Source organism: Buteo buteo, chromosome 13 (genome assembly GCF_964188355.1).
Source record: "Buteo buteo chromosome 13, bButBut1.hap1.1, whole genome shotgun sequence".
NCBI lineage: Eukaryota > Metazoa > Chordata > Aves > Accipitriformes > Accipitridae > Buteo > Buteo buteo.
Window position 1 is genome coordinate 8,641,362 of NC_134183.1, and position 24,397 is coordinate 8,665,758.

At 51.1% G+C, this 24,397-nt stretch overlaps 2 protein-coding genes across 3 annotated transcripts; both read right to left on the reverse strand.

Annotated features, from left to right (window-relative positions):
* Window positions 1-2,185: 2,185 nt before the first annotated feature.
* WBP2 (WW domain binding protein 2) lies at window positions 2,186-10,718 on the reverse strand. Of its 2 annotated transcripts, none has more exons than XM_075044560.1 (8): window positions 10,609-10,718; window positions 8,701-8,809; window positions 8,012-8,147; window positions 6,335-6,427; window positions 5,917-6,033; window positions 5,568-5,690; window positions 4,333-4,409; window positions 2,186-4,155 (listed from the first exon to the last, which is right to left on the reverse strand). In XM_075044560.1, the coding sequence occupies exons 2-8, from the start codon at window positions 8,800-8,802 to the stop codon at window positions 4,102-4,104; spliced, it is 702 nt and encodes a 233-aa protein (XP_074900661.1). In that variant the 5' UTR covers window positions 8,803-8,809; window positions 10,609-10,718; the 3' UTR covers window positions 2,186-4,101. The 2 variants fall into 2 exon arrangements, with proteins under 2 accessions (XP_074900661.1, XP_074900660.1); XM_075044559.1 differs by having other exon boundaries at window positions 2,188-4,155; window positions 10,614-10,711.
* A 2,318-nt stretch (window positions 10,719-13,036) lies between these two features.
* Window positions 13,037-23,310, reverse strand: TRIM47 (tripartite motif containing 47). Its single transcript, XM_075044561.1, has 6 exons — window positions 22,585-23,310; window positions 20,592-20,687; window positions 19,799-20,029; window positions 19,030-19,225; window positions 18,240-18,314; window positions 13,037-17,001 (listed from the first exon to the last, which is right to left on the reverse strand). Exons 1-6 carry the CDS (start codon window positions 23,296-23,298, stop codon window positions 16,376-16,378), a joined length of 1,938 nt encoding a protein of 645 aa, XP_074900662.1. The 5' UTR covers window positions 23,299-23,310; the 3' UTR covers window positions 13,037-16,375.
* Window positions 23,311-24,397: the final 1,087 nt, after the last annotated feature.

Consider the following 24,397-nt stretch of genomic DNA (forward strand, 5'->3'; position numbering starts at 1 on the left):
CGCACATGCCCCATCCTTCCAGTGTAAAGATCTTCCCCAGCCCCCAGGGTTATCCAGAAAGATTTCAGGGCCGATAGTAGGAAATCTGTAAGTAGTACCTGCAGTTCCTGCACTAACAGTTTTTTGCATAAGATCTCAAAGCACTTTAGAAATACCTAGTTACACCACACTCCCATGAAGGAGGGAAATAGCCGCGTATGCAGAGCGGGGAAGCAGGCACAAGGTGCACTGGGTGACTTCTCAAATTAAAAGCCTCAGTCATATCAAGACAGAACTGTACACAGTAGTTAGAAAATCTGTCTATGCCAAAAGATTAACTGTATCCAGCACCAACTGTTCCCTGTACCCCCTCTTTTTCTTCAATAGTATAATACCATCCAAACATTGGAATTTAATGGTACCGATCTAGCTTTCAAATGACAGCCTTTCTGCTGCATAGCTGATGAATCATTCATTCAAGCATGGACCAGATCTGGAGATGTATTAATGCACAACATTTCCCCCTGCCCTACTCCCACCCCACTTCCAGAGCTGAAGCAGACTTTCAATTGCACTTCCCTGCTTTAATATTTAAAATCTTCTACATGGGCAGCAGGACCAGCTGACCCTTCCACCCTCTCTAAGCCCTTTCCAAAGCAGAGCACAGGTCCCGGTTCCCATCAGGGAGATGGCAGTGAGTGCTGAGTATCTAAGCCAAATCTGGGTTTTCAGGTTTTAACAAGCGAGGCAGGGATTCTGGCCAAAATCTGCACCCTCCTGAATTGTGCTGCTCTACTCAACTTAATACCTGTGTGAGCCTTGCTGACTCTGTGACTTGCCCAGCCTTTTTGGCCCCACAGCTTCAGCATTCCCAAAATGTGTTTCACTTCTCATCAGCGTGCTCCAAGCACACCAAGATGACCACAATCAGTCTCTATTTTGGCTCGCTCATTCTCACCTCCCTGTAGACCATGCCAAGCTCAAGCCTGGAGAGACTGAGACATTCACCAACAAACCATTGTGAAAAGCTCACAGCTCAAAAGCTGCTGATTTAGCTCGCTAATACCCATGTCGAGGAGAGGAACATTTCATTTATTCCAGCCTGACTCATCCTCTCAACATATTTTCCTTTTTCCGGCAGCAAACCTCATGGTCTCACTGCAAATCTTACCACTTGTCCGCACTAGCATAAGAGACAGTTATCTTGAACCATGGAGGCAAGTTCTCAACAGAGCAGATATCTAAATGTTTCTCCTCTCAAGCACACTCAGTTGAGGAAAGATTTTAAAAAAAACCTCATGGGTTTGTGCTGATTGTTGGCATGAGAGCTGCACAGTGAGTGGTGCTGGGCAAGAAACCTGGAAACTTCATGCAGTCTGTTTTCTAGGATTATTTATCCAGGACTAGAGGGTAACTAGGAGGGAGCCATTTTAAAACAAGAGTACAGAGAGGTTTCGGCAGCATCTTACACTTGGACCGATGTGATTCAGGAAACCTCCATCTGAAGTAATTTAATTCACAAAACAGGATTTATTAGGTTCTTACTAGGCTGTAACATTTTATCTCTTAATGCTTTCCTTCTCCACCCACCTCTTGCTACAGAAAACAAACCCAAGTGGCTCAGCCAGCCTTAAAATGCAGTAAAACTGCCATGTGGGAGGACGTGAGACTCAAAAGTGATGTAGAACAGAATCTAGAAGATGTCCACCCCAGTTATCAGGGAGTTCAAAAGAATTAAGGCAGCTAGTGGCAGCTGGGAAGAGGAATGAAGCCAAGCAAGGTTTGGTCATTACCTGTAGAGTAGATTCTGAGTAACTTCTGTTTGACACATGTCAGCGCAAACCAGAGGGACTCACCCAATCTCAGTAACCACAGGACCAGATCCCGCGTGGAACTCCTCCTCTCCTGCGCTGCCAAGCTACACTGACACACCTAATGCTGCTCACAAACAAGGAGTAACAGCTCTCGCACTGCTGCTGGAGCACATCCAGGAAGAGCACTTCATGCTGCTGGAGTAACAACTCCCCACTTTTCCACGGAGAAGAGCTAGCTACCAGGTTGACCACTCCACCTTAGAGTTCAGACCGAACTGAGCAGAACTGCCTAGGTATCTCAGCACACTTAAAAAAAAGATAAAATTATGGATTGCTTTTAATTAGAGACATATTTTAGAAGCAACAACTATGCTGTGTCCCTCAACTACTTCTTCTAGCAAGAGGTTACAACTTTTACATGGGCAATTGGTCTGGAAAAACCATCTGGGTAACACATCTGGGTAAAGTGTTAAGCAGCCGCCTCACTGGTTTACAACAGGAATTGCAAAATGGGCGTTTGTTAGGAGATTTTAACATCTTCTTTTCATTTCACAAAGTCAGTCAAGAGAAATCAAGCAACTGATGTCATCAATGACTAGTCAAGAACAAAATCCAAGTGATTTTGCTGTTTAATTCTCTCTCCCCACCCAAAGCTAAGTCACCATCAAGTTTGCCCACTCACACACAGACAAGTGCACACTGTAAGTTTTGAGCTGATTTCTCTTTACTTCACAGTCTTGGCAAAACAAATCTGCATTCAAAGTCATTTCACATTAATATATTAATCAAACATTTTCAAAATAAATATTTTTTTTAAAATAACCATTTCTTTACATCACTGCAGTAGCAATTCTAGAAAAGTCAGTGCACAGACAGTAGCAATTTGATTAATCAGCTAGACTCAAACAAAAAGAAAACAAGGAGATGGACCTTTTTTCTCTCCAAGCAGGCTGCATGCAGCAAGTCTCAGCAGTTTCCTAGCACACGATCTTTCTTCACACTTGCTGGGAAGGATCTCCTCTCTCACAGCTGACAGAAGTCAGTAAAGTCTGATTTGTGCAAAGCTTTGTACAATGCAAACTTTTCCGACCTGGATTCTGATCAGTCCTGCAGAGGTTCTGCATACTAGAGTTGTTGCTAATGAGATTAATGAATCAATGCTGCGGAAGGAAAACACTTGAACCTTCAGTCCAAGGAGCCCACGTACAAGAGACACCGGGAAATAAATTCACAGCTGATCCAGGAATGCTAACAGCATTAAACAACATTCAAACGAGCAGCTCAGTTGCACCTAACAGCTTATTCCAACATTTTGCATATTATCTCAAGTGCTACCAGGTCAGAAGTAAAGCAACTATTTTCTCCCCATCAGCTATTAATTCACCAGTTAAATCACAGCAGTAAGATGCTTCACTGGCCAAAAAGTGAACTTGGGTTACAGCAAAGGAAAAAAAAAAAGTGCATTATAGACTACAAAGAGAATATTTGGGACTTAGTGATCTCAAGCCCACATATCTAACTGGAAAAAAAGAGACAACAGAAAATTAGTGTTCCCATATGATCTATAACTAGTTAGATGCTACTAATCAACCCTGTAAAGAGTAGTATGTTTTCTTAAGGGAAGCTTGGCAGCATCATCATACACAGTGCACAGCAGGAAAATTTGGAGGGCTATCAGATTATTTGCTACAATTGTAAGGAATGACTTTGCTAAAAAGACCAAGAAAGTTTAATAGATACCTGAAAAATGTAACAGACATCTATTTCCTCTGAGATACCAAAGGTTCCCTTTGAAGTCCTTTCTCAGTAGCAGAGGGAAAAGTTGGATGCGATACTCTGGCTTGAGAGGAATACCCAGAGACATCCCTGTGTCCAGAGACGTTCTTGGCTGCACACTAAGGTAAATTCAAGACACCCCCCACCCCATCCCCAAAAGCCTTGTTTCCACATTATGAGCATGTTAATTGACTGTTTGGAGCAGCTGCTTACTCCAAAGAGGTATAATTTAAGTATCAAAAGAAACAGACTTAAGTGAAACCATCACAGATTAAGAGAACCTCCAGTTCTAGCGAAGCTGCACACGGGGAGAAGGGAATACTGCGGCAGGACAGCAAACCCTCAGAGATCTACCAGGTAACCCAGGCTGCTGAAATCTCTCCCCTTGCTCTGCTCTATCTACCACTAGAGTCCATGAAAGCTATGTGCCTTGGGGGAAGGCTCTACTCCTCAGTGCTATGGACCATGCCCCAGGATTCTGCCAAAATGGGAAGTAAGAAAGCAATGAGTTGTGGAGAAGTTCTGTGTTAGCTTATTGGTTTTTCTTGTCCTCTGGTGGGAAGTATGGAGGAGGTGGTGGCTGGTCCTGAAATAAAGACAATAAAAGAACATCAATTCATGGCTAAGAAAACACACACCCAAAAACCCCAAAACACAAAACACCAAAATCAATTCAGACAAGCTTTGCTGTGTCACTGAGAAAGAGAATGGCTAAATACCCACTTGGGCTCACATTGCAAACAGAGACAATACAGGAACTTACCGTGGGCATATAGACGTTATGTGGATTGACTGGGCTGTAGTAAGCACTGGCAGCGGCTTCGGCAGCCTTCGCTTCAGCTGTCACAGAAAGAAGTTACAGATTTGGTGACACACAGAGAACTTCTACAATCAAACAAAAACTCCACATATTCCTGGCCATCAAGTGTTACTAACAGAGCACTGTTTGACCAATGCTGAGTTGCAAAATAGCTACAACACAATTGTGCATTATCTCTTCCAGTTGCCACAGGATTGTCAAGTCTGAAGTGAAACAGACCAAGATTTAGTTTGGAAATGTCACCCGGGACTTGCCTGTTAGCCAACAAATAAATGCTAACAGCTGTTCTGCCTGAATACAGACAATACCCCTTAAAAAGGCAGTCAATAAGCCATCCTTCTTGGGAGTGAAAACACAAGACAAAACAAAAATCAGCACAAGTTTGTAGCAGCTCAGGGGACTCATACTTTAAAGATGGTAATTTATGAAGATAATCCAGATCCTCTATTTCTGCAGAACACAAAAATCTTGTACAAGCATCTGGGTCAGTGCCACTTTCCAAATAATAATTCAAAGATGATTGGTTGTTTATTCAAACCAAAGAGAGAAGTTAAATCCTTATCCAAATATCCTTACCTGCAAGAGACCTATTGTTGTGTCCAACTGCAAAAGCTCTTTCCCCCCTCCACATGCAGACCTTTTAAGATCATGTTCAAAATAATTTTGATAAATCCCAAATGAATGAAAATGAGACTATATTTCCCCAGCTCCTTTCCATCATCTATTCCTCTGTTCCATATTGTTTAAGCCAAAGTAATCAGGTTAGAGTGAAATGGGGGAAGGGGGAGCAAATATCACCAAAGCCACATTTGCTAACTGAAACGGACTAGAAACACATTTCACCATCAATTTCTTCTTATTCATCTATCAGAGCAGGATTACCACAACAGGAAAATCACAAACTGTATTTTTTCTGTCACAAGAAGAATAAATCCAGCTGCAAAATATCCGCTAATGGTATCTACCCTGGAGAGAATCAGGCTGACCTCCAGACTGAGATGGATATACAAGGCTGGAGATTAGGGGAGCTCCCTAATCCCTCTCCTAAACAATTCTGACTTCTGAGTGGACCTTCTAAGTTTACTCTAAGTTCCCTGAGAGATAACAGACAAGAAACAATGTCCATTTCACAGGTAACAAAACCATTGTGAGCTAATTCCCCTGAACACACTGCTTACCTGCAGGAGTGGTGGGCAGGTCTGGACCGCTGACAGGGGGTTCCATGGGCCCTGGGTACGGTGGGGGTGGAAGCTGCATGTAACCCATGTCTCCATCCACCACAGGAGGGCCAGGATAGAACTCTGTCAGGAAAGGAAATAACACAGCAAAAGACTTAACTCCTTTGGGTGGGTCACAGTATACAGCCAAAAGAAGCCAAAGGCAAATATAATTAAGCTCAGAAACAAAAGTTGCACAATGCATCAGATCCAATCTAAAAGACTATGTAAAATTTGTGTTTCTTCCCCTTTTTACCTATTTTAACTCTTGCTAACCACAATAATCCCCATCCTCAATTCCCAGACTTACCAGGAGGAGGTGGTGGGTATGGATAGCCCCCATTAGCTGCAGCTGGTGCGAAAGCATAGGATCCATTTGGCATATAGGAATAGCCGTAAGCTCCATTGGGTATTTCACCTCTGGAGACTGGAGAAGTAAAGATAAGTTAACCTCATCAAAACATCAAGCCTGCATTATATGCAGGCCAAGAACTTCAACTAACTTAGAGTTCTTATCTGAAAAACAAACAAGCTCCATTCCAATAAATCTGCTGTTCACTGGATGTGAAAAAAGTACTTTTTAAAGCGAGCAAGTTCCAGATACAGCCTGAAACTCACATGGATTTGAATCCAACCTGCTGCAACCTAAAACTGCCCTTGCTGCTAGATGAAGGCAAGGCCTCCAGAAATCACAAAACTGTCTGGCAGACAGCACCAGACTCCTGTACCTTGTGATGCCACCTGCAGCATACGCTGGCCAAACTCGATAGCGCCTCCAGCTGAAAAGGTCATCTTGAATGTGGCAGATCCCTCCCAGCCGCCTGCAGGGAGGAAAAACAGAATCCAGAAGCAAGAAGCTGTTTTGATGCTATTTAGCTTCCATGCGTTATCTACAGATGCCCTGCATATAATTCTTTAAAGAGCTTATCCCAAAAATCCACACAAAAAAAAAAATGCAGATAAAGTGGCAGAATTACCCTATTATCAGAAAAATTCACATTGGGGTATTTTCAGGTCAAGAGACACCTGAAGAAACATCAGTGAGGGAGACCTTCAAAAGCTTTCTAAAGTTGTGCCTGTTACCACACCAGCTGCCGACAGACCAAGCTATCAGAAGCGCTGGATTTGCTCTAGCTTTGTATAAGATTAGTGCAGAAGACAGGGATTTTGTTAATCCCGTTTGCTAAAAAGCCTTTGCAACTACACCTAACTGTCAGCTATAAATTAGTTTGGGAGTTTGAGTGCCCAATGAAGGAAAGAGCTTAATGAAAAACATGGTCCGCATAAATCCATTAGAGTCTATGGAAGATATTTCAAGTCAGGATAATAATAATAAAAAAAATAAATTAGTGACATCTCATATTACAGACTAAAAAAGAAAAACATGCACAGCCCAGAGTCCCAACAATGCATCAAAGCAGAAGCTGTGTCAGTGCTGAAACAGGGACATGCAGATTAAAGAGCCTTTTGAGCTAAACCAGACTCTCATGGCTGTTAAAGCAACATCCTCATTAAAAAAGATAGCCTCTGGGGAAAATTCACAAAGATCTAGCTAAAGCCATTTGCCCTTCATACAGTTTACAGAGTTTGTCATTACTGCTCAGGCTTCCTTTCACACTGGATGGTCCCACTTTGCTCCCACACAGAAGCCACAATGCTGACTTCAGGATTACAGACTGAAGTCTCCTAAGCACTGCACTGTGATTTCAGTGCCATAACTAGACTAAATCAAGCTGGGGATGAAAGTTTACTGAACTATGTGCCTTTGGTAAGAAGGAGAAGCATAAAATAGTGACTAAAAAAAATTATTCTTGAAAATGTCTACCACAATCTTCTCATCAAACATAATATGAAACCACCCCTTGAAGATTCCCTAATTTCTACACAGTCCACTTTCTTCCAAGTGTCATTTTTACTGCTAAGATGCACTATAGCAATAGCATGCCTCTCCTTGAATTGCATAAGAAACTGATGATGGAGAACAGCGCTCTGGAGATCTGCACCTGAAAACCCAAACAGATCCAGAAAGGATCACAAGTCTTTGGCATAGAAGGACTTGGATGCAGAATTAACACGTAACCCCAACGGACCAAAGCAAAATGACATCCTCGCTCTTGCTGACTCTGCTCTGATGTTTACTCAGCGAGATCACTTGGCTGATTGAACGTAGTATTTTGCACAGAGGGTAGGAATGAGATTGGTTGCAGAACAGATCTGTTCATTGTAACTGTACAGGGAGCAGATAAGGGGAATATTTTTAGCTGCTAGTTTCAAAGAAACACACACATTTTAGCAGTACTGTAAAAACCCATTTGGTCAGCATCCAGTTTCAGTTACACTGGATACTTTGCTATGAATTGTGTAGCTGAACTAAGATACAGAATATACATCTGTTCTATACGTACCTCCTGCCTCTGCTTTCACTGTACCCTTAATATAATTTGCTCCAAAGACAGGCTGCTTAATCTCGCAATCTTTCAACAAATAAAAGGGCATCACAAAAGACTGCATAGCATCCTTTCCTTTTGATACAAAGATAACCTGAAAAGAAAATAACATTACAAAGAGTATTTAAAACAAACAGGAAACACAGCGCCGATTTATTATCTGAAGAGACTTTTCGATGGACTGAAACTCCCTCCCACATCTGAAGCTCCTCTTCAGTTCTGCAAGCCAAAAGCTACACAGAACAGCCACAGGGGTAAACCGAAGCCTCAAGGCAATAAAGCCTTCCAGAAAGACTACTCTTGCTCAGATAATACTCCTTCCAGCTTCCAGAGAACTCACTGCTCCACACAGCTATAATTTAGTAGCTGTGCTGTTGCATTCCGCATTTCCAGACCACTGCTAATTTCCAATCTTGAAGATGCCTGATGGACTAAACAGCTGCCTGTATAAGAACTAATCAGATTTATTATCTTTTGACAAATAGATAGGATACGCAATGAATTCATAATGCTCCCCAGAGGGAGAGGATGAGCCATACTTCAAGGGATAGTAGATTATCCTGACTTTCATGCATTGAGGACATTTAAATACAGAATCGCAAAGAGCCCTTATCTCCTTACACAACATAAAGCCTTTTACTACTTACTCGGTAGGGAGTCAAGAAAACACTCCCTTTCTTGGTCCCTTTGAAGGCATCTGGCATAGGTTCAATATCACTGAAGGTAATTTCTACATGATCATAGGTCATCAAAACGCTGCAAACAAGATGAGAGAGGAGACACGGTGTTACAGTGTTATAGGTCAAGGCAGCAGTGCAATATGCATATAAGTTTACTGACCTACCAAAACTGCCTTTAACCTCAGGCCAGTGCTCAGCAGACAAAATCAGTCTGGCTTGCATTTTATTTTTTTTTTGTTGGCAATAGCAACTTAAGTAGTACTGGCTGCTTGTTCTCAGCCTTGTGTTCCCTCCTCAGTGTGCTGGCACAGCTACAGCTGTCTGCATAGCCAGGCAGTGAATCTAGTCAATTGAACTGATCAAGATCTCAAGACATATATATATATATTTTTATTTTTTTTAAGTTGTGTTGCATTTCTGCTGGATCAGTTCCCTAATTTGGTTCACCACAAGTAACACAACAGAGGAAGGACTGCTGAAGCAGGAACTGCTCAGGCTGGCTTATGCAACACGGCTGTTGAAGGTCTAACCACAGCTTAAGCGTCTCTGTCACAAAAACACGATCAAGAGGAACTCCCCTTTCTTGCCACTAGACTTCATTAACCCACGTTGTCTGCACTGACTCCTTAATTCTCAATTTGAAACTGACCTGATTAAAACCAGTGCAATACCCTTGCATGGATACAGCAGGTAACTTGTATTAACATAACAGCATCCACATTAGGGACTCTAATCCCTAAAGCTGGAGAAACCTCCACCACCCTTATCTTTGGCAGCTTACGCATTACCATCCTCAGTCACTTGCCTTTGCCTTCTCCCAGCAAATGTCTGTCCCGCCAGCAAAAACTCTGGAAGGCCATGGGAGCCAGCAGCTATATTCAGGCTACAGCGTATCAGCTGAATCAACCACCACAAGCAGCCTGGGCTGCCGCATGAGAGGTAACCCCTGATCCAAGGCAGGCTGACAACTGGGAACAGTAACACGTTAAGCTACCACAGTTGTTTGTTTCAGTGAATACAAATTTAAGCCCCAGAGTTGATCTTACTAAGTTCTTCTAAGAAGGGTCACAACCCAAATGGAAGTCAGGTGCAGGATTCCTACACCAATGTTTAACTGGCCTCACAGAAAGAAGCCCTGAAGAATAAACTACTCCTTTGTCCCAGAAGCAGGCAACTGCCACGTCGGAACTAAAGCACACTGGCAGACACAGAGGGTGAGGACAGCCCATTGCCATGCAGACAGAGGCAGCTCTGTGGAGGCTTTCTGTTTCCATGGTTATATCCCAGCACCTTTTCCCCAACACTGTTGCTCCTTCCCGAACACACGGAGGGGGTGTGTGCGCAAGGAACCCAGCAAACCAAAGCGGGCAGGCTGCCTAGCGCTTCCCAAGCCGGCAGCTCTTGAACAGAGGCACACTGCAGGTGCAGCATCCGAGCTCTTCCGCAGTACCGGGTGGCGGGAGAGGGGTGAGGCTTGGGTCCAGGCCAGAATCACCTGGCTGGGGACTGAGCTCTGCCAGCTCTCACTGAGCACTCGGGGGAGAGGCTGGGAAGAGCAGTGAGAGCCAAGCCGGGGAAGGGGGGGGGAGCAGGCAGGCTGCGGAGGGGAGCCGGGGAGGGGGGGGGCCGCGGATGAGGCCCAGCAGAGCTCCCCCCCCGGGGAGGCCTAGGGGGCTCCATACAGGCCCTACCCCCGTAGGGAAAAAGAGGGGAGGATGAGCCCAACCACGCCGGCACCGAGAGGGTTAATCCACCCCCCCACCCGCTCCCCCTGAGGGGGAAGAAAGGCCGGGGGCGGGGTGGGTGGGTGAAAAACAGCTTCCCGCTATCCCCCCCCGGCGACTGCGGCCGGAGGAGGGGAGAAGGGGATGGCACCTCACTTCTCGCTGTTGTTAACGATGACGCCGCCGCCCTCCGAGTGGTTCCTGTTGAGCGCCATGGCCGCCTCCGCCGCCGCCTCCTCACAGCGCCGAGCCCACTCTGCGCCTGCGCGGGAGACGGGCTCTTTACGTCACGGAGGGAGCGAGGCATGACGGGGCGGGGGGCGCGGTGCATGCTGGGAGTTGTAGTCCGCCGCCCGCCCGCCGGCCGCCATGACACCCCCCTCCCCTCCTCAGCAGCCGGAGGCTGCTGAGGAGGGGAGGGGGGTGTCATGGCGGCCGGCGGGCGGCCTGGGGACTGCCCGGTTTGAGGGGTACTTCCAACCCCTCTCAGCCCCAAACCGGCTCCCCAGCCCTCACTCACCACCTCCATTGCCCCCCCCCCCAAAGCCCAAGGGCAGCAGGCCCAGCCGCTGTTGGGACCGGCTATCCCTGAGGAGACCCACAGCCTCCAGCCCCTGCTCCCCCCCCCCCCGATTTATAATCAATATTAATTTACTGAGCTCAAGCCAGCTTAGGTTTTATTAAGCTTCCTCAGTTTTCTAATACATAAGTGTAGGTGTAATCCAAAGAGCCAGTCTCCTTTTCGGGAGAGCTCTCTTGTGTGTTTATAGACCCATTAATCATCCCATTACATGTCCTGCTGACCATATATAATAAAATGATTTAAGTTATTTAGAGTCTGCCTGATCTTGGCAGCTGGTTTTCTGGCTTTTCTGCTCGCAAGGGTGGTCCGGCATAGTGGCGCTTCACGAGTGGAAGTTCGCCGAGCACCCCGACAGTGTTCAAATCAATGTTTTGTTTTAAAATGCTGTATTTTGCTGCTGTTTGCACCTCATTTTTTATCCTGAAGACATTTCCTGGCTGGCTCACTAGCGGGTAAAACATTTTCCCTAGGAGGCTGTCCAGTTTTGCACGCAAGAAGGGGCTGTTCGCACATCCCATGCAACCACAAGTGATTTTAACGCTGTTTGGCAGGATCTCCCAGGGAAAACCCCAGAATTAAGTGAAATGGAGAGAAAATTGGGCTTTCAGGAGGTGGGCAGGGCAGAATTCAGATGTTTGGTAAAGTAGAATAAAAATCATCCCACATACCTGGTGGTAATGCACATAAAATGAGTCTTAGCCCCTTAAACAGTGAAGATGCTTGCTCCATTTCCAACAATTTTGTAATTCATGTTTGATGCACGCTTCATGTTTCATACACTGGCAAACGGATTTTTGAGCCTGATATTGGCTATTCTCCATGCTGGAATCAATCACATCCTAAAATTACCCCTTTACATCGGAGAGTGTTAAAACTGGAAGGACTAACCAGTCACCCTATAAACAAGTCAGGACCCTGTCTGTCTGGAAGGAGGGATGGAATCTGGGAGCAGGAAAATATCTGCGGCATTTGCAGAGCTACAGTAAGGGTCTAATCTCCTGCCTCCAGGGGCGCAAGCAGGAGGAACTCTTAAAAAATTAATGATTGCATAATTTCATTAAAAATAGGAGCCCTGCAAAACTAATCAACTGTTTCAAAGGGCTCCTCATAGCAATAACTGACAACTGTATATGAATAATATATGACTATATATTAAGAGCATATATTATCCTAAACAGTATCTTTTTATATGGATTTGAGCTTTTCCCTGCAGGATTTGCAGCCCAGCCCTGTCTGAGTGCCTGAGAACCAGATGGGGTGTGGGGGGAAAAGCAGAAAAACTAAATAATGGAAACCAGATTTAAATAAATGCAGTGACATAATCTGTACGGTTCTTGGCAAGAAAAGAGCAAGTTTGTGCTTTTCATATCCGCTTTTTCAATAAGCTGTAAGTTTCCCTTTTAAGAAATGGTTGTAACAAACAGTCCTGATTCCTCTCCTATTAAAGTCAGTAGCAGACATCCACTCAGCTTCCACCAAAGCGCCCAGCTGAAACACTGCCACCTCGCAGGAACTAAGACTCGCCGAATAATGTTTTTCTCCTAGCTCCAGCTGACATTTGGTATTAAGAAATGCAGCCTTCATTTAAAAAAGGTGCCGGTGTAAGTGCTGGCATGCATAGGAAGCTCTAGACCTCCTCGTCACATAGAAAACTTTGGAAATTTATACTCTAAAAACTGAAAACACTAAGGAAAAAGTGCCTAATCTGTTCATCTTTGTTATTTCTAAGCTGAGGACAGAGGTAGAAGAGAGAACTGAGACAATTCATTGTTTTGAATTGCCCAGGACTGACAATATTGTTATTGGATTTTAGGATTCTTCCGCTCCTTTTACAGTCGAGCAATAAAAAATGTGTATTTGGCACAATTCCCTTAGACACACTTGGAAAATAAAATCTGTGTTATTTTATGCCAGATGTACAGGACACAGAAAAGTAAACATGAGATAATGGGACAACTCTAACAGTTTGGTATTTAAAGGAAAGACAACCCAGAGCGATGTCTGTATAATATTTAATGGCAAATCATAGTCTCTAACATCATTATATTATTCTGTTACAGTTTTTTCACACACTGTAAAATACTCTACAATAACTATATTTAAAAAAATCCTAATTAAAAAGAGGAACACTCTGTGACAGCAGAAATAACTCAAGGGAACACGGAAAGGATGTTTAAATTGCCAAGTGCTATCTATCCATCTAAACTCATCACACGCCGCATTTAGCCCTTCGTTGGCAGCAAAATCAGCAATCCAGAGCTAGCATAGCGCACATTTCCTAATCATTCCAGTTTACACCCCAAATTATTGGCAACACAGAGCAAGCTCTGGTCCAACACCTCGGAGGGATTGCTCCCATCTTAAATCAGTCAGAATTTGCTTTATGCCCTAAACCATAAGGATTTACAGAGATTCCAACCAGGATAAAAGTAAGCAGCAGGAAGGAGAAGGTTGGGTAGCACTTCCCAACTGCATCGCATCCACAGGAGCCCTCAAAACCCACCACAAAGCTGTGTATCAGCATCCCAGCTCTCGGGCAGAGGTGGATTAAGCAAAAGCTGTGGCACAACTAGAAGCAAAGCCCAAACACCAGATATGTCCTCGTGAGCTGCTCCCATGTGGTTACAGGACGGAAAGGGAAAGATAGGATCCCTCTGAACCATCCCAAACCCTGAAGGAGTTCAGAGACTTGCATCTGTGCATTGGGCAATACGGAGAAGGGATGGGTTTCCCCATAGAGCAATCAATCCGCCTACAGCAAAATGAAATGGGGCAAAGGCCCAGAACGGCGGTATTTACTCTGGCAAAACTCCTTGCTGTGAACGGTGGGAGTTTTGCCTGAATAAATGAGATTTAGGTTGCAGATAGAGCCGAGATGGGAGCCTGCATGTGAGAATTCTTCCTGCAGGCGTGCCGCAGAGATGAAGGTTACCTTCCTCTTCCTCTCAGGATGTGACCATGCACGGACTGTTGCACGTCTCTACCTTTCTTATCTGGTAAGGCATTTCTGATACCAGGTCCTCTCCAGTGTTAGCAAAACAGCAGCAACGCCTGCGCTATGTCACCGCTGACATCTTGTGCAAAGGCCGAGTTTTGCAGGAGAGTGACTGGCACGAGCCAAACAAAGCGGTTTTGAGGTAGGAGCTCAGGACACAGGGAGTGAACTCCCATCTGGACAGAAGTCCGGGCAGCATTCCCGCTGGCCGGGAGAGGCCAAGATTTCATCCGAAGATTTCACTCTGGAAGCCCTACCTCTCCTTTTCCCACCGCCTGCAGCATTTTAGGAGTCACCACATGCGGAGGAGGAGGAAGAGAAGGGATTTGCAGACACATCCCAGCGGTCCCCCTCCCACACCAACTCACCAGCCCTGCCCTGGGGAGGGGGAGCTGCATTCGGACCCTTCAGCCCCTCAAATGAGAGCCCACAGCGGCGACCATTTGCTGCGGATGGGCACCTCTTCCCGCGCCAGCAGGAACTGACAGCGCTGGCAAACAAGTTACAGTAAAGGAGCTCTTTAAGCCTTGGTGTTTATGTAAATGTGGCTTTAACTTTAAACGCCTCAGCTTTGTGGCTGCCTTTTTATTCACACTCACTATTTTCCCTTGGCTCCCCTTGAATATACTACTATGATTTCTAGCTTATCCTTTGGGGACTATATATATATTTCATATATTTAGCTAAATGGGCCATTTTCCATCCCTGTTGACCGTTGATGCGTCATCACTGACTCACTCACGCCAGTGAAGAACCTGACCCAATATATTTTCTCTCTAGGTATATATTACACAGCACTATGATTCCGTAAAGCAAGCTTCGGGAGGTAGGTAGCAAACTAATCCCAGAAAAAATAAACTTGTGGAAAGGCACACTGTGCTGAGACAGGGGCTGCACTGTGCCACCCTTACAGGTGGTATTTCTGTATTTTTCTTCTGGAAAAGCTCCCTTAGGACACGTGAACTGGCATTTTGGGCTCTCGGCCTCAAGTTTCCACCTTTCCAGGAGAGGACACTTGCTTGAGAGTATTTTTTGTTAATTGTTACTTATTACCAGAGTCTAAAGAGTCATTTAATAACTGACTGATGCTGCACTTTTTATCAATGCTTTCACAGCTGTGCCTAAAACAGACTATTTGCCTCTGGGACATACTCACAGCACCTCTTTGTCACTTAAAAAACTCACTAAGCTAAGGGGTATATTTACAGCTCAAGTGTGCCCAGGGTACTGTAAAAGTTGGGAATTTAACAGTATTAAAATCCCCTAAAATCATAGGGTCATCTAAAATGCGAGGGGCAGACTTTGGCTGTAAAGCTTTGATAAGCAGTTCCCAAAGAACGTGTTTACTAAAAGCACATCCTCAAAACTGCTCTGTGCTGCTCGCTTCACCATCTCAAGGCAGGAATGGTGCCGCTGCTTCTCGGCAGGAGGTTTCTCCCCTTTCCCAGCTGGGATTTTTGGCTGTGATGGGAAAGAGCCCCATGGCCATGGGGCTCCAACACATGCGGGACCATGGCTTTTCCCAAATGAACCTGGCCACAGACCAGCATTCAAAATATCTACCGGCCGCAGCGCAAGGGAGGGCAAAGATCCTCATTTCATATTTGCAGTACCAATGGGTGGCCAGCCCTGCAACAACGGGTACTGTGTCACCGCAGCATCGCCCCTGCACCGAGCCAGGCTCCTCCGCATCGCGGCCACCCTGGAGCACCCTGCTCACCCACGCCAAGGTACAACGGTGATGCGGGCACCGGGGAAGCGACCGCATCTGCTTTGGAGGTTCCCCCAGTCCATGCTGGGCTGGCTACTTCAAAGGCACTTCATAAGGAGCATGCAGAAGGTGTCGATGAGCCAGCGCTTAAACAAGCAGCAGCGACACAGAGACTAAGATAAGGCACAAAGCAGAGCATCAGTGCAAGATGCCAGGGCAGTGTGAGCAGTTATTAAAGAGAGGGACCAGGCAGCCTGGCAGCTGGCCAAGATACAGCAAATTTACATGGCACTTCTCCTGAGCAATGCATTTTACCAAGAAAGGCTGTGTTGCAGTCCCTGATGTCCAGAAAGGGAAACTGAGGGGCAGGGAGCAACACAGAGACTCACCCAAGTTCGCTCAGCAGCCCAGCGGCAGAGCCAGCACTCGGATCCAGCTACCTCCTGGCTCCCAGCCCGCGGCTCTGCCCGCCAGACGGCTTCATCCGTCCCTGGGTCACAAACAGCACAGAGCGAGGAGGGAGGGCTGCCACAGAGAAACACAACGCTACCAAAGAGAAGCCGTGACGGCGGCAATACACTGCAGGAGAGACTTTTCTGGGTCCTCCCGTGCTCCCGCTCTCCGGGCAGTTACCTACGCTTTAGCACCGAAACGCAATCTTTCTTCAGTGGCCCGATCTGCAGGTGGGCATCGACGCTTTCCAGGAAGAAGGCTGGTTTCAGCTTGCACAAGAAAAGAGAGGCGAATTGGTGGTTGATCTTGTTCTGGAACGGGTCGAACTGACCCTTGGCAAAATGGGAGACCTTGAGCTGCTGCAGGCAGGTCATCTTGGAGTCCTTGACTCCATAGAAGGTCAGGGCCTTCTCCGAATACTCCAGGAAGACCCCGATTGTGTGGAAAAATGGCTGTTGGATGACGGACTCAAAGCCACCAAACCAGGCCACGTAGTTCTGTCCGTTCCACTGCAGGCAGCAGGACTTCTCGTTCCGCCCCAGCCGGCCGCGGTTGTAGGACTCCCGGGGGTCAAAGTCCTCAGCGATGACACCGATGCTGACCCAGCCATCGATGAGCTCCACCTCCCAGTAGTAGTTGCCCCGGTTCATGAGGTTTATGCCCAGCACCTGCTCGCAGTTGATGAACCGGGTCGGGCTCTCCGGGTAGGGGATGGGGCACAGCACCCGCTTGGCCCCTTTGGTGCCAAACAGCTGGATGAACTTGTCAGCCGTGTCGCTGTCCAGGTCAATGATGAAGGCAACTGTGTGGGGCAAGAAAGGACATGAGGATGAGGAGGGAAACAGGAGGAAATCCCCCCAGCCCTCCCCGCTCTGATCCCCTGCTCCAGCCTTTGGTGATGAGCACGATCCTTTCTGACTTCCACCATCACTCTGTCCCCATGCTTTTAAATCCCACGGCCAATTTCAGCCGATGAGGATAAGGAGCTGAAAGAGATGACACTCCCATAAGCAGGATGAATACAGGTAACTGGGCAAAGGAGAGAGCAGAGGAGCTGCTCAATGAGCTCCAATCATGATATCAGACATTGGAGAATGTAGGTAGAGTGGTAGTAGGAACATCCCATATAAAAGCAGGTTTCAGGCAACCACAGACAAACACAGCAGGGAGGGACCCCAAGAAGACAGGAGAACAGCCAGGCACATCATGGCTACAAACCAACTGCTCCTTGCAGTCGGCTCTCACTGCCCTATGGCTCCCGTGGGAGCAGAGGCAGCCCCCAGCGTGTGGGGCCACGTGAAAACTGCCGCTGGATCCCAGAGGGCATGTCCAGCGGGAACAGCCCTCGACATGTATCGCTGCCGATTGCGTTGCAGGTCTGAACCCATGGCGTGTCCAAATCCTACAGCAGCAGCACAGCACACCTCGCTTGAGCCCGTGCTTTGCTGCCCAGCTCCCAGCAGGGTGCATCAGTGCCACCAAGGCAGATCTTGTCCCCTATGGCCATCTCAGTAGGTGACCCCACATCCCCTGTAAGGCTGGGAGGGGACATGTGGGGTGTTAGAGCCCAAGCCCAGCCCCGCACCCCCCAGCCTCAGCCCCTTTTGCCCCACTGTCTCTGCTCAGCCACTGAATTATCCCTCTGCTTGCTGCTGCTGAAGCCGACCCTCATCAGACTGCTGCTCTGCAGCAAACAAGGCTGACGCACAAACTCTGATCTAACAGAGGATCCAATTTGTCAAGGGCTGGAAAGCAGCAAAATTACACGGTACAGCAGCAGGCTCCCTGGCAGCTGGCCTAACAGAACCACAGACAAGGGAAAAAAAATATCACCTAAACAGATTACGATTGTTGTCAGGAAAGCAAGGAGGCTTCCTTGTTAGCTGAGCAATATTTCCTCCGATGGCGGCAGTGCTCCTGCCAGCCATCAGCTCGGGACCGGTGCCAGCCGGGCATGCGGGAAGGAGCCGGCTGCCCGGGAGAGAGGAAAGGGAAGATGGACCTTAGCAACAACTGTCAAAGCAAAAGTCCCTCGCTTACATTTCAGGAAGTAATCACGGCTCTCCAGGCAGGCGGGATTGTTTGACTTGTCTGGAAATCGGGACTCAGCCAACGCTGCAGAGACAGGGACAGAGGGTTTGTCATCAGCAAAGAAACCGATGCCACAAACAAGGGTGTTACTGGAGCATCGCCCCCCCCGGCCAACAGCCTGATGGTACCCAGCTGCTGTGGACCCCGAGCCCCCAGTCAGCATCCCCAGCTCCCTCTGCACATTCCTGCCGGCTCAGACATGGGAAAGGACAGATGCCACCTTTGCCACCCCAGGGAGATGGGCGGGGGGGGGGGGCAAGGAACCGGCTGCAATTCCCACGGGCATCCAAGAAAATGAGAGAGAGGAGAGAGCTCAGGCTAAATGAGAGAGCGCGGGAGAAAGCTGCTGCGGTGGTTTTCTAACCCTGGCAGATTTGGAAGACCACAGCCTGCCTGATGAAGAGGATCATCTATCCTGGGAAGAAAGAGTTCCCTTTCACAGGAGGCCACTTTGGCCACTTGCCCCCTCCCGCAGGGCCCTGCCTAACTCCCAGGCTGTTTATTGCCTCTCCAGTCTCCGGTCTCCGTGGAAAAATTCATAAAACCTCAAAGACGAGGCGTAAGCCCAGACAGGGATTGTGCAACGTGCAGTGCAACCGTGCCGGGCAGCTTCCAAGGCTGAAGGGAGTGGGGCCAGCACTCGCAGGAGCCATCGAGCCTGCAGGCATCTCCCACCTACGCATGGAGGATGGAGGGTGATGGGATGACCTGTGGGCAGAGGGGCTGGGTGAACACAAACCTTCTTCCATTTCCTGGAAACTCAGCCCATCAATTCCTTTCCCCTGCAAGTGGTCCCACTGGTTTTTGCAGGCAGCGGACAGCACATCCTTCACAGCGCCCACGGCTTGGGTACATTTGGTGAAGTTCAGCTCGTTCTGGAAGCTCAGGGCCGGGGAGAGGTTTTCTTCCATGGCTACTTTTAAGGCCTGAAATTCCTGAGCCAAAAAGACAGAGTTTCAGGAGGTTTCAAACAAGCCAAAGTTGTCTCTTGTTCCGCAACCCCACCCTGCCCCGGAGGATTTGGGAACTGGCAGCTCGCAGGACTTGGAGCCTTGCATAAGGGAGGAGAGCGCTTTCCTGGCCACGCGTTCCTGGCGCCTTGTCTTCGCTCCCTTTCAAACCTGGACCCAGACCATGCCCACCTCGCATGGAGCAGCATCTCCTCCCAAAAAGGTCTCCTTTCGCTGGGCTGCCGGGGAGGGCGGGATGCTGGATGGGGGCAGCGGGGCACCCCAACCTCTCGCTCTCTGCCCCCCACACCACGGTACCCAGCCTGGGCAACACCTCCCAAGTCATGGCCAGGATGGAGGTGGGGGTGATGGAGGAGAAAGTCTTGGCCACCCAGTCCCCCCCCGGGAGTGGGGAGGGGAGACCTGCGCCAACAGGAGTGAGACTCTGTAGCCCTCACATCCCAGGGCTCCTGGCACCCAGCTCCATGTGAAATGGGACAAAACCCCAAAAAGACAATGTTATCAGCTCCTTCTCCTCGCCCCATCGCGCCCAGGCACCTGGAGGAAGTAGATGGTGTCGGTGCTGGGGACGTTCTCCAGGTTTTGCTTGCACTGGGCCAGCTTGGCTCGTCTCTCCTCCTTCCAGCGGAGATCGGCCTCAGCCTCCCCCAGCATGGAGCGCTCCCCATCCTCGATGAAACCAGCCACCTCCTTCTGGAAGGTCGCCAGGACCTCAGAGGCTTCTGCAAAGAGCTTCTCGACTCTTTCCCTCTCCTTCGTGGCAGCGCCCTGAGCGCAGAGAGAGAGAGGTCGGGGTCACCTCCTGCAGGCGATGGTGCAGGAGAGCACCCTTGTCCCCTGCCCAGCACCCAGTTCTCAGCTCTGCAGGGTCCCCCTGACACCCTGTAACCCCCTTCACCCAAGAACTCAGAGCATTTTAAAACCCAGGTGCCAAGGGACCTGGCTGGACATGGCTGCTTACTGCTCCACCACATCTCATGTCCCCAGACAGTGAAGTGACATGTTTGCACAAGGACCAACAGGGACCAAAACCCCCGTGAGCCTGGGGAGAGAAGGTGCAAGAGCCAGCAGAAGCCCTGGCATGGTCCTTGCCCTGTTCCTCCTTCCAGGTTGCAAACGAAAGCAACCAGAGATACCGTGAGGGTTAGCAGAGATGAGGAGCAAGAATCCTCAGGGATCCTTGCCAGGGCCACCATCATTTTACGGAGCGCTTGCTCCCCTGTGAGCACCACCTGTACACACCACACACCCCAAAAGCTCACGGCCCCTTCACCTCCACTCCCTGGCCCAGCAGAGCCGCGCTAACGGAGCGAAGCCACCGCAGAGTCACCTTAATGAGCTCCACCATCTTCTTGGCCTGCGCGATGGTGACGGCCAGCTCCTCCAGCTCGTTCTCCACATCGCTGAGGAATTTGGCTTGTTGGGCCTGCGGACACGAAGGACAAACGCTGAGCTCTGCCCCTGATCCTGGCGGCAGGGAGGCGCAGGGGACCCAGCCTCTCCCTAAGTTCAACCCACAGCCCCCTCGCTGACCGTGACCTTGCTATCAGGCTCCGGGTGAAGGGTGCAAGGGGAAACGCGAGTTGTTTTCCTGTTTTCCTCCCCTGCAACATCCAACCTGCAAACATCCTTTCTCACTCGGATGGAAAACTAAAGGAGCAGACAGGCTGCAAAGGGTCGTGCCCATCTCCACGCTCCCCACCCCAGTCCCAGCGGAAACCAAACAAAATAGGAATTCGAAAGCAAAACCATCGGGCAGCAATTGCAGCAAGCGCAGCTAAGCCGCGTGCTCTTCGTGTGCGTCCCAAAGCTGGGAAAAATCCACCTGGGACTGGTGTGGAAGCTGAAAGGCAGACCCGGAGCACTCAGAAACACAGCGCTGAGTCTCCTGGACATTTCTCGTTAGGAGCAAAGCAAACCAGCTCAGGAGCACGGGGTGCTGCGTGGCTGCAAAGGAAGCACCGTCCGACTGCGGCGTTTCCTGACGTGCTATTGTTAGCGCCAGCCATTGCCCATCACGAGGACGGGTCCCTCGGGAGCCAGGAGAGCATTGCACTCCCCAACTGGGGCAGCTCCCCACCTCGATGCTCAGCCCCAGCTCCCTGTGGTGCTCATGCCCGGTGAGGGGGGAGACAGACGCTTTCCCCATCCATCCTTCCCACCCCGCACCGTGAGGGCAGGGGCAGAGAGCGGCCGCAGAGGCTGTGCAGGCGACGTTAAGCAGCGCCTGCTGAGGCCCGCCAGCTCCTCAGGGCTGGGATCACAGGCGCTTTCTATTTTAAGGTACCTGATGACTAATAATGCCGGCAAAAGGGTTTTCCTGCAGCTCCAAGAGCCTATGATGGAGTGGGAGCTGGCTTGGGGCTGCCGCTGTGCTCCTCGCCAGCGCATCTGCAGCCCCTGGGCTCTCCCCCGGAAAAAGCAAACTCCCGCAAGGTCCCCAAATGCTCCATGCCAACACAGGGATGCCACCACGCCACGAGCCTCGCAGGCTCCCATCTGCCTGCAGCCCCGCAGAGGCCCCACACACTCAAGGCAGCAGTGCCCAGGAAGGCAGCGCTGTGCCAGGCTCGGAGCTCCGGCTCCCGGGGAGGCTGGTGGGTGCGAATTTGGGAGGTGACTCAGCCGCATCTGGGAATGGGAGTGACGGAAAAACCCCCGCTGCCAAAACGCCAGGACACAAAGGGCTGGTGGAGCGGGAGCAGCGGCTGGGCAGGCTGCCAGCGCACGGAGAAAAACCGCCTTGACGAAGCTGTGGGAACAAGACGGAGAAGACGGGTGCCCCGTGACCGCGGGGGCGGCCACTGCAGGGTGTCCCAGGCGCCCTCGCCCCTAGCCCTACACCCACGAGGACCGCAAAGTTCGGCCCCACAGCGGGACCAAACCCCACGGGCTAGCTGGCAGTGGGCCTGCCCCTAATGCCTGTACCAGGCTGCCCGTCCTGTCCTCACCCCACAGGGTGCCCTGATGGCACAGCACCCCGTCCCTCTGCGCCGGGGCAGGATCCCCCGTGGCGACAGGGCTGCAGCACCCACCCCCCCCCACGGAGTCCCACCAGTGCCACACCTGCACGCCCCCCACGCGGGGATTAGGCCCCCCGTGGGGACACGGGCGCAGCACGCACCCCTCCCACCCCCCCCCCAGACGCCCCGCCAGCACTGCACCCCATACAGACGCCCCCGTGGCAGCCTTAGGTCCTGCGTGGGGACGCGGGTGCAGCACCCTCCCCACCCATCCCAGCCCATCCCTCCCCACCCGGCACAGCCCCCGCCGGCTCTACCCCCCCCGCCCCCCCCCGGGGACCCCCACCCCAGCCCACGCACCTCCTTATGCTCTCGCTCCCGCTCGAGGGGCACCACGTCGTGGGCGCGATGCTCGTGGGCGCGGCAGCGGGCGCAGACGCAGGTTTGCTCGGCGCGGCAGAAGCCGTCGAGGGGCTGGAGGTGGCGGGGGCAGAGACCCTCCTCCAGCCGCCGCAGCGGGGCTACCAGGCGGTGGGCACGGAAAGCGGGGGCTCGGCGGTGGGGCTCCAGGTGGGCTCCGCAGAAAGAGGCCAAGCAAACCAGGCACGATCGCGCCGCCGCCACCCGCGACCCCGCCGGGCACACGTCGCACAGCACGGCCGTCCCTTCCTCCCCCGCCGCATCCTCTTCCTCGGCTCCCGGGGCCATCGGGGACCCGGCGGCTGGGGACGGGGGGGACGAAGCGGCGGCGGCGGCCGCCAGCAGCGGTAACACCTCGCAGAGGGCGCGGTTCTTGCGGAGCCGTAAGGCTGCGGGGACGGGCTCCTGGCAGAGCGGGCAGCGGGCAGCCCCGCCCGCCCCGCCGCTGCCGTCGGGGGGGCCCGGCCGTTGACGGAGCGCCCCCAGGCAGCCCTGGCAGAAGTTGTGCCCGCACGGTACGGTCACCGGGTCCTTCAGGAGGTCGAGGCAGATGGGGCAACCGAAGGGACCGTCGGGCAACCCCGGAGCCGCCAGCGCCAACCGCAACGCCGCCTCGGCGGAGGACGGCGGGGTTCTCCCGGGCGCGGTCTCCATCCCTGAACGCCCCGAGCGGCCCCGGCCCCGGCCCCGGCCCCGGCCCCAGCCCCGGCGGGAGGCGGGCGGACACCGCGCCCCGCCCGCCCGCTCCGCCTCCCCGAGCCCGGAGCTGCTGCTGCCGCCGCCGCCGCGCCGGGGCTCCGCTCCCCGCCGGTGCTGGGGGTCTGCTGCCTCCCGGGGGGGCTGACCCTGCCCCCCCCCCCCAAACCCGGTCTCCATCACCCGCCCCCCGGGGGGCGTGGGGGGGTGTGTGTCTCACTCCCGGGGATCTGCTCCCCCCCGCAGGGCGTCAGGTCCCCTCTTCCCGGCGTCTGCTGCCTTCGGGGAGATCTGCCCCCACCCCCGGGGGGGATGCCACCCTGCTGAGGATGTACTGCTTTCCCACCCAGGGTCTACGACCTCCTAAAGGATCGGCCCCGCTGGGATCTGGACGCTCCCCGCGGTGCTGCCATCCCCAGGGGTAGCTGCTGCACACCCCCCAAATCTCCTGTCCAGGGAAGCTGTCACCAGCCCGTTCCGATGCCCTTCCTGGGGGTCTGCTGCCTCCCATGAGCATCCCCTGCCCCCCGGGATCTGCTGCCCCAGAACCTGTTGCCACCCCACTGCCCGCTAAGAGCTGCTCCTCACCCTGGGGCCACATGGAGGGTCCTGAGCTCCCCCCCCCCCAGTACAGAGGTGCAGATGCTTTCCTGCCAGCCTTTGTGCCCATGGACCCATGTCAACCATTCCCATACCCAAGGGCTGCAGTGCCTGGGTCCTGGCTCAGCCCCTGTCCCCTCTTCCTCCAGGGTCAAGCAGTAGCCGGCAGGCACCAGGCAGGGATGGGGAGACACCAAAGCGCTTTCTGTATGGGGAGCTGCCTGGTAAACACGGGATCTCTGGACACCTCCTGTGCAAGGTACACAGACGATTCCTCATCCATGCCAGCCGAAGTTCCTACCCAAGGATGGGACTGGGAGGAGCAGGGAGGTGTGGAGTGAAGGAGGAAGCACGGCAGGACAAATCACATCTGTCCTTGAAGAAGGCGATTGATGCTTTTAAGCCTTTTTTCCCCAAAGGAAACAAGCTGATGTGATTCATTCCCCATGTGTACGCC

Bases quoted from the DNA above. Each gene is read 5' to 3' on its own strand.
- TRIM47 (XM_075044561.1), bottom strand. From the start codon at position 23,298: ATGGAGACCGCGCCCGGGAGAACCCCGCCGTCCTCCGCCGAGGCGGCG. The intron at 20,030-20,591 runs GTGACTCTGCGG...CTCTGCGCTCAG, and splicing joins AGATGGTGGAGCTCATTAAG to GGCGCTGCCACGAAGGAGAG. The intron at 18,315-19,029 runs GTTTGTGTTCAC...CTGTCTCTGCAG, and splicing joins TTTCCAGGAAATGGAAGAAG to CGTTGGCTGAGTCCCGATTT.
- WBP2 (XM_075044559.1), bottom strand. From the start codon at position 10,672: ATGGCGCTCAACAGGAACCACTCGGAGGGCGGCGGCGTCATCGTTAAC. The intron at 6,428-8,011 runs GTACGTATAGAA...TCCTCCCTGCAG, and splicing joins AGTGAAAGCAGAGGCAGGAG to GCGGCTGGGAGGGATCTGCC. The intron at 5,691-5,916 runs GTAAGTCTGGGA...CTTTCCTGACAG, and splicing joins ATACCCACCACCTCCTCCTG to AGTTCTATCCTGGCCCTCCT.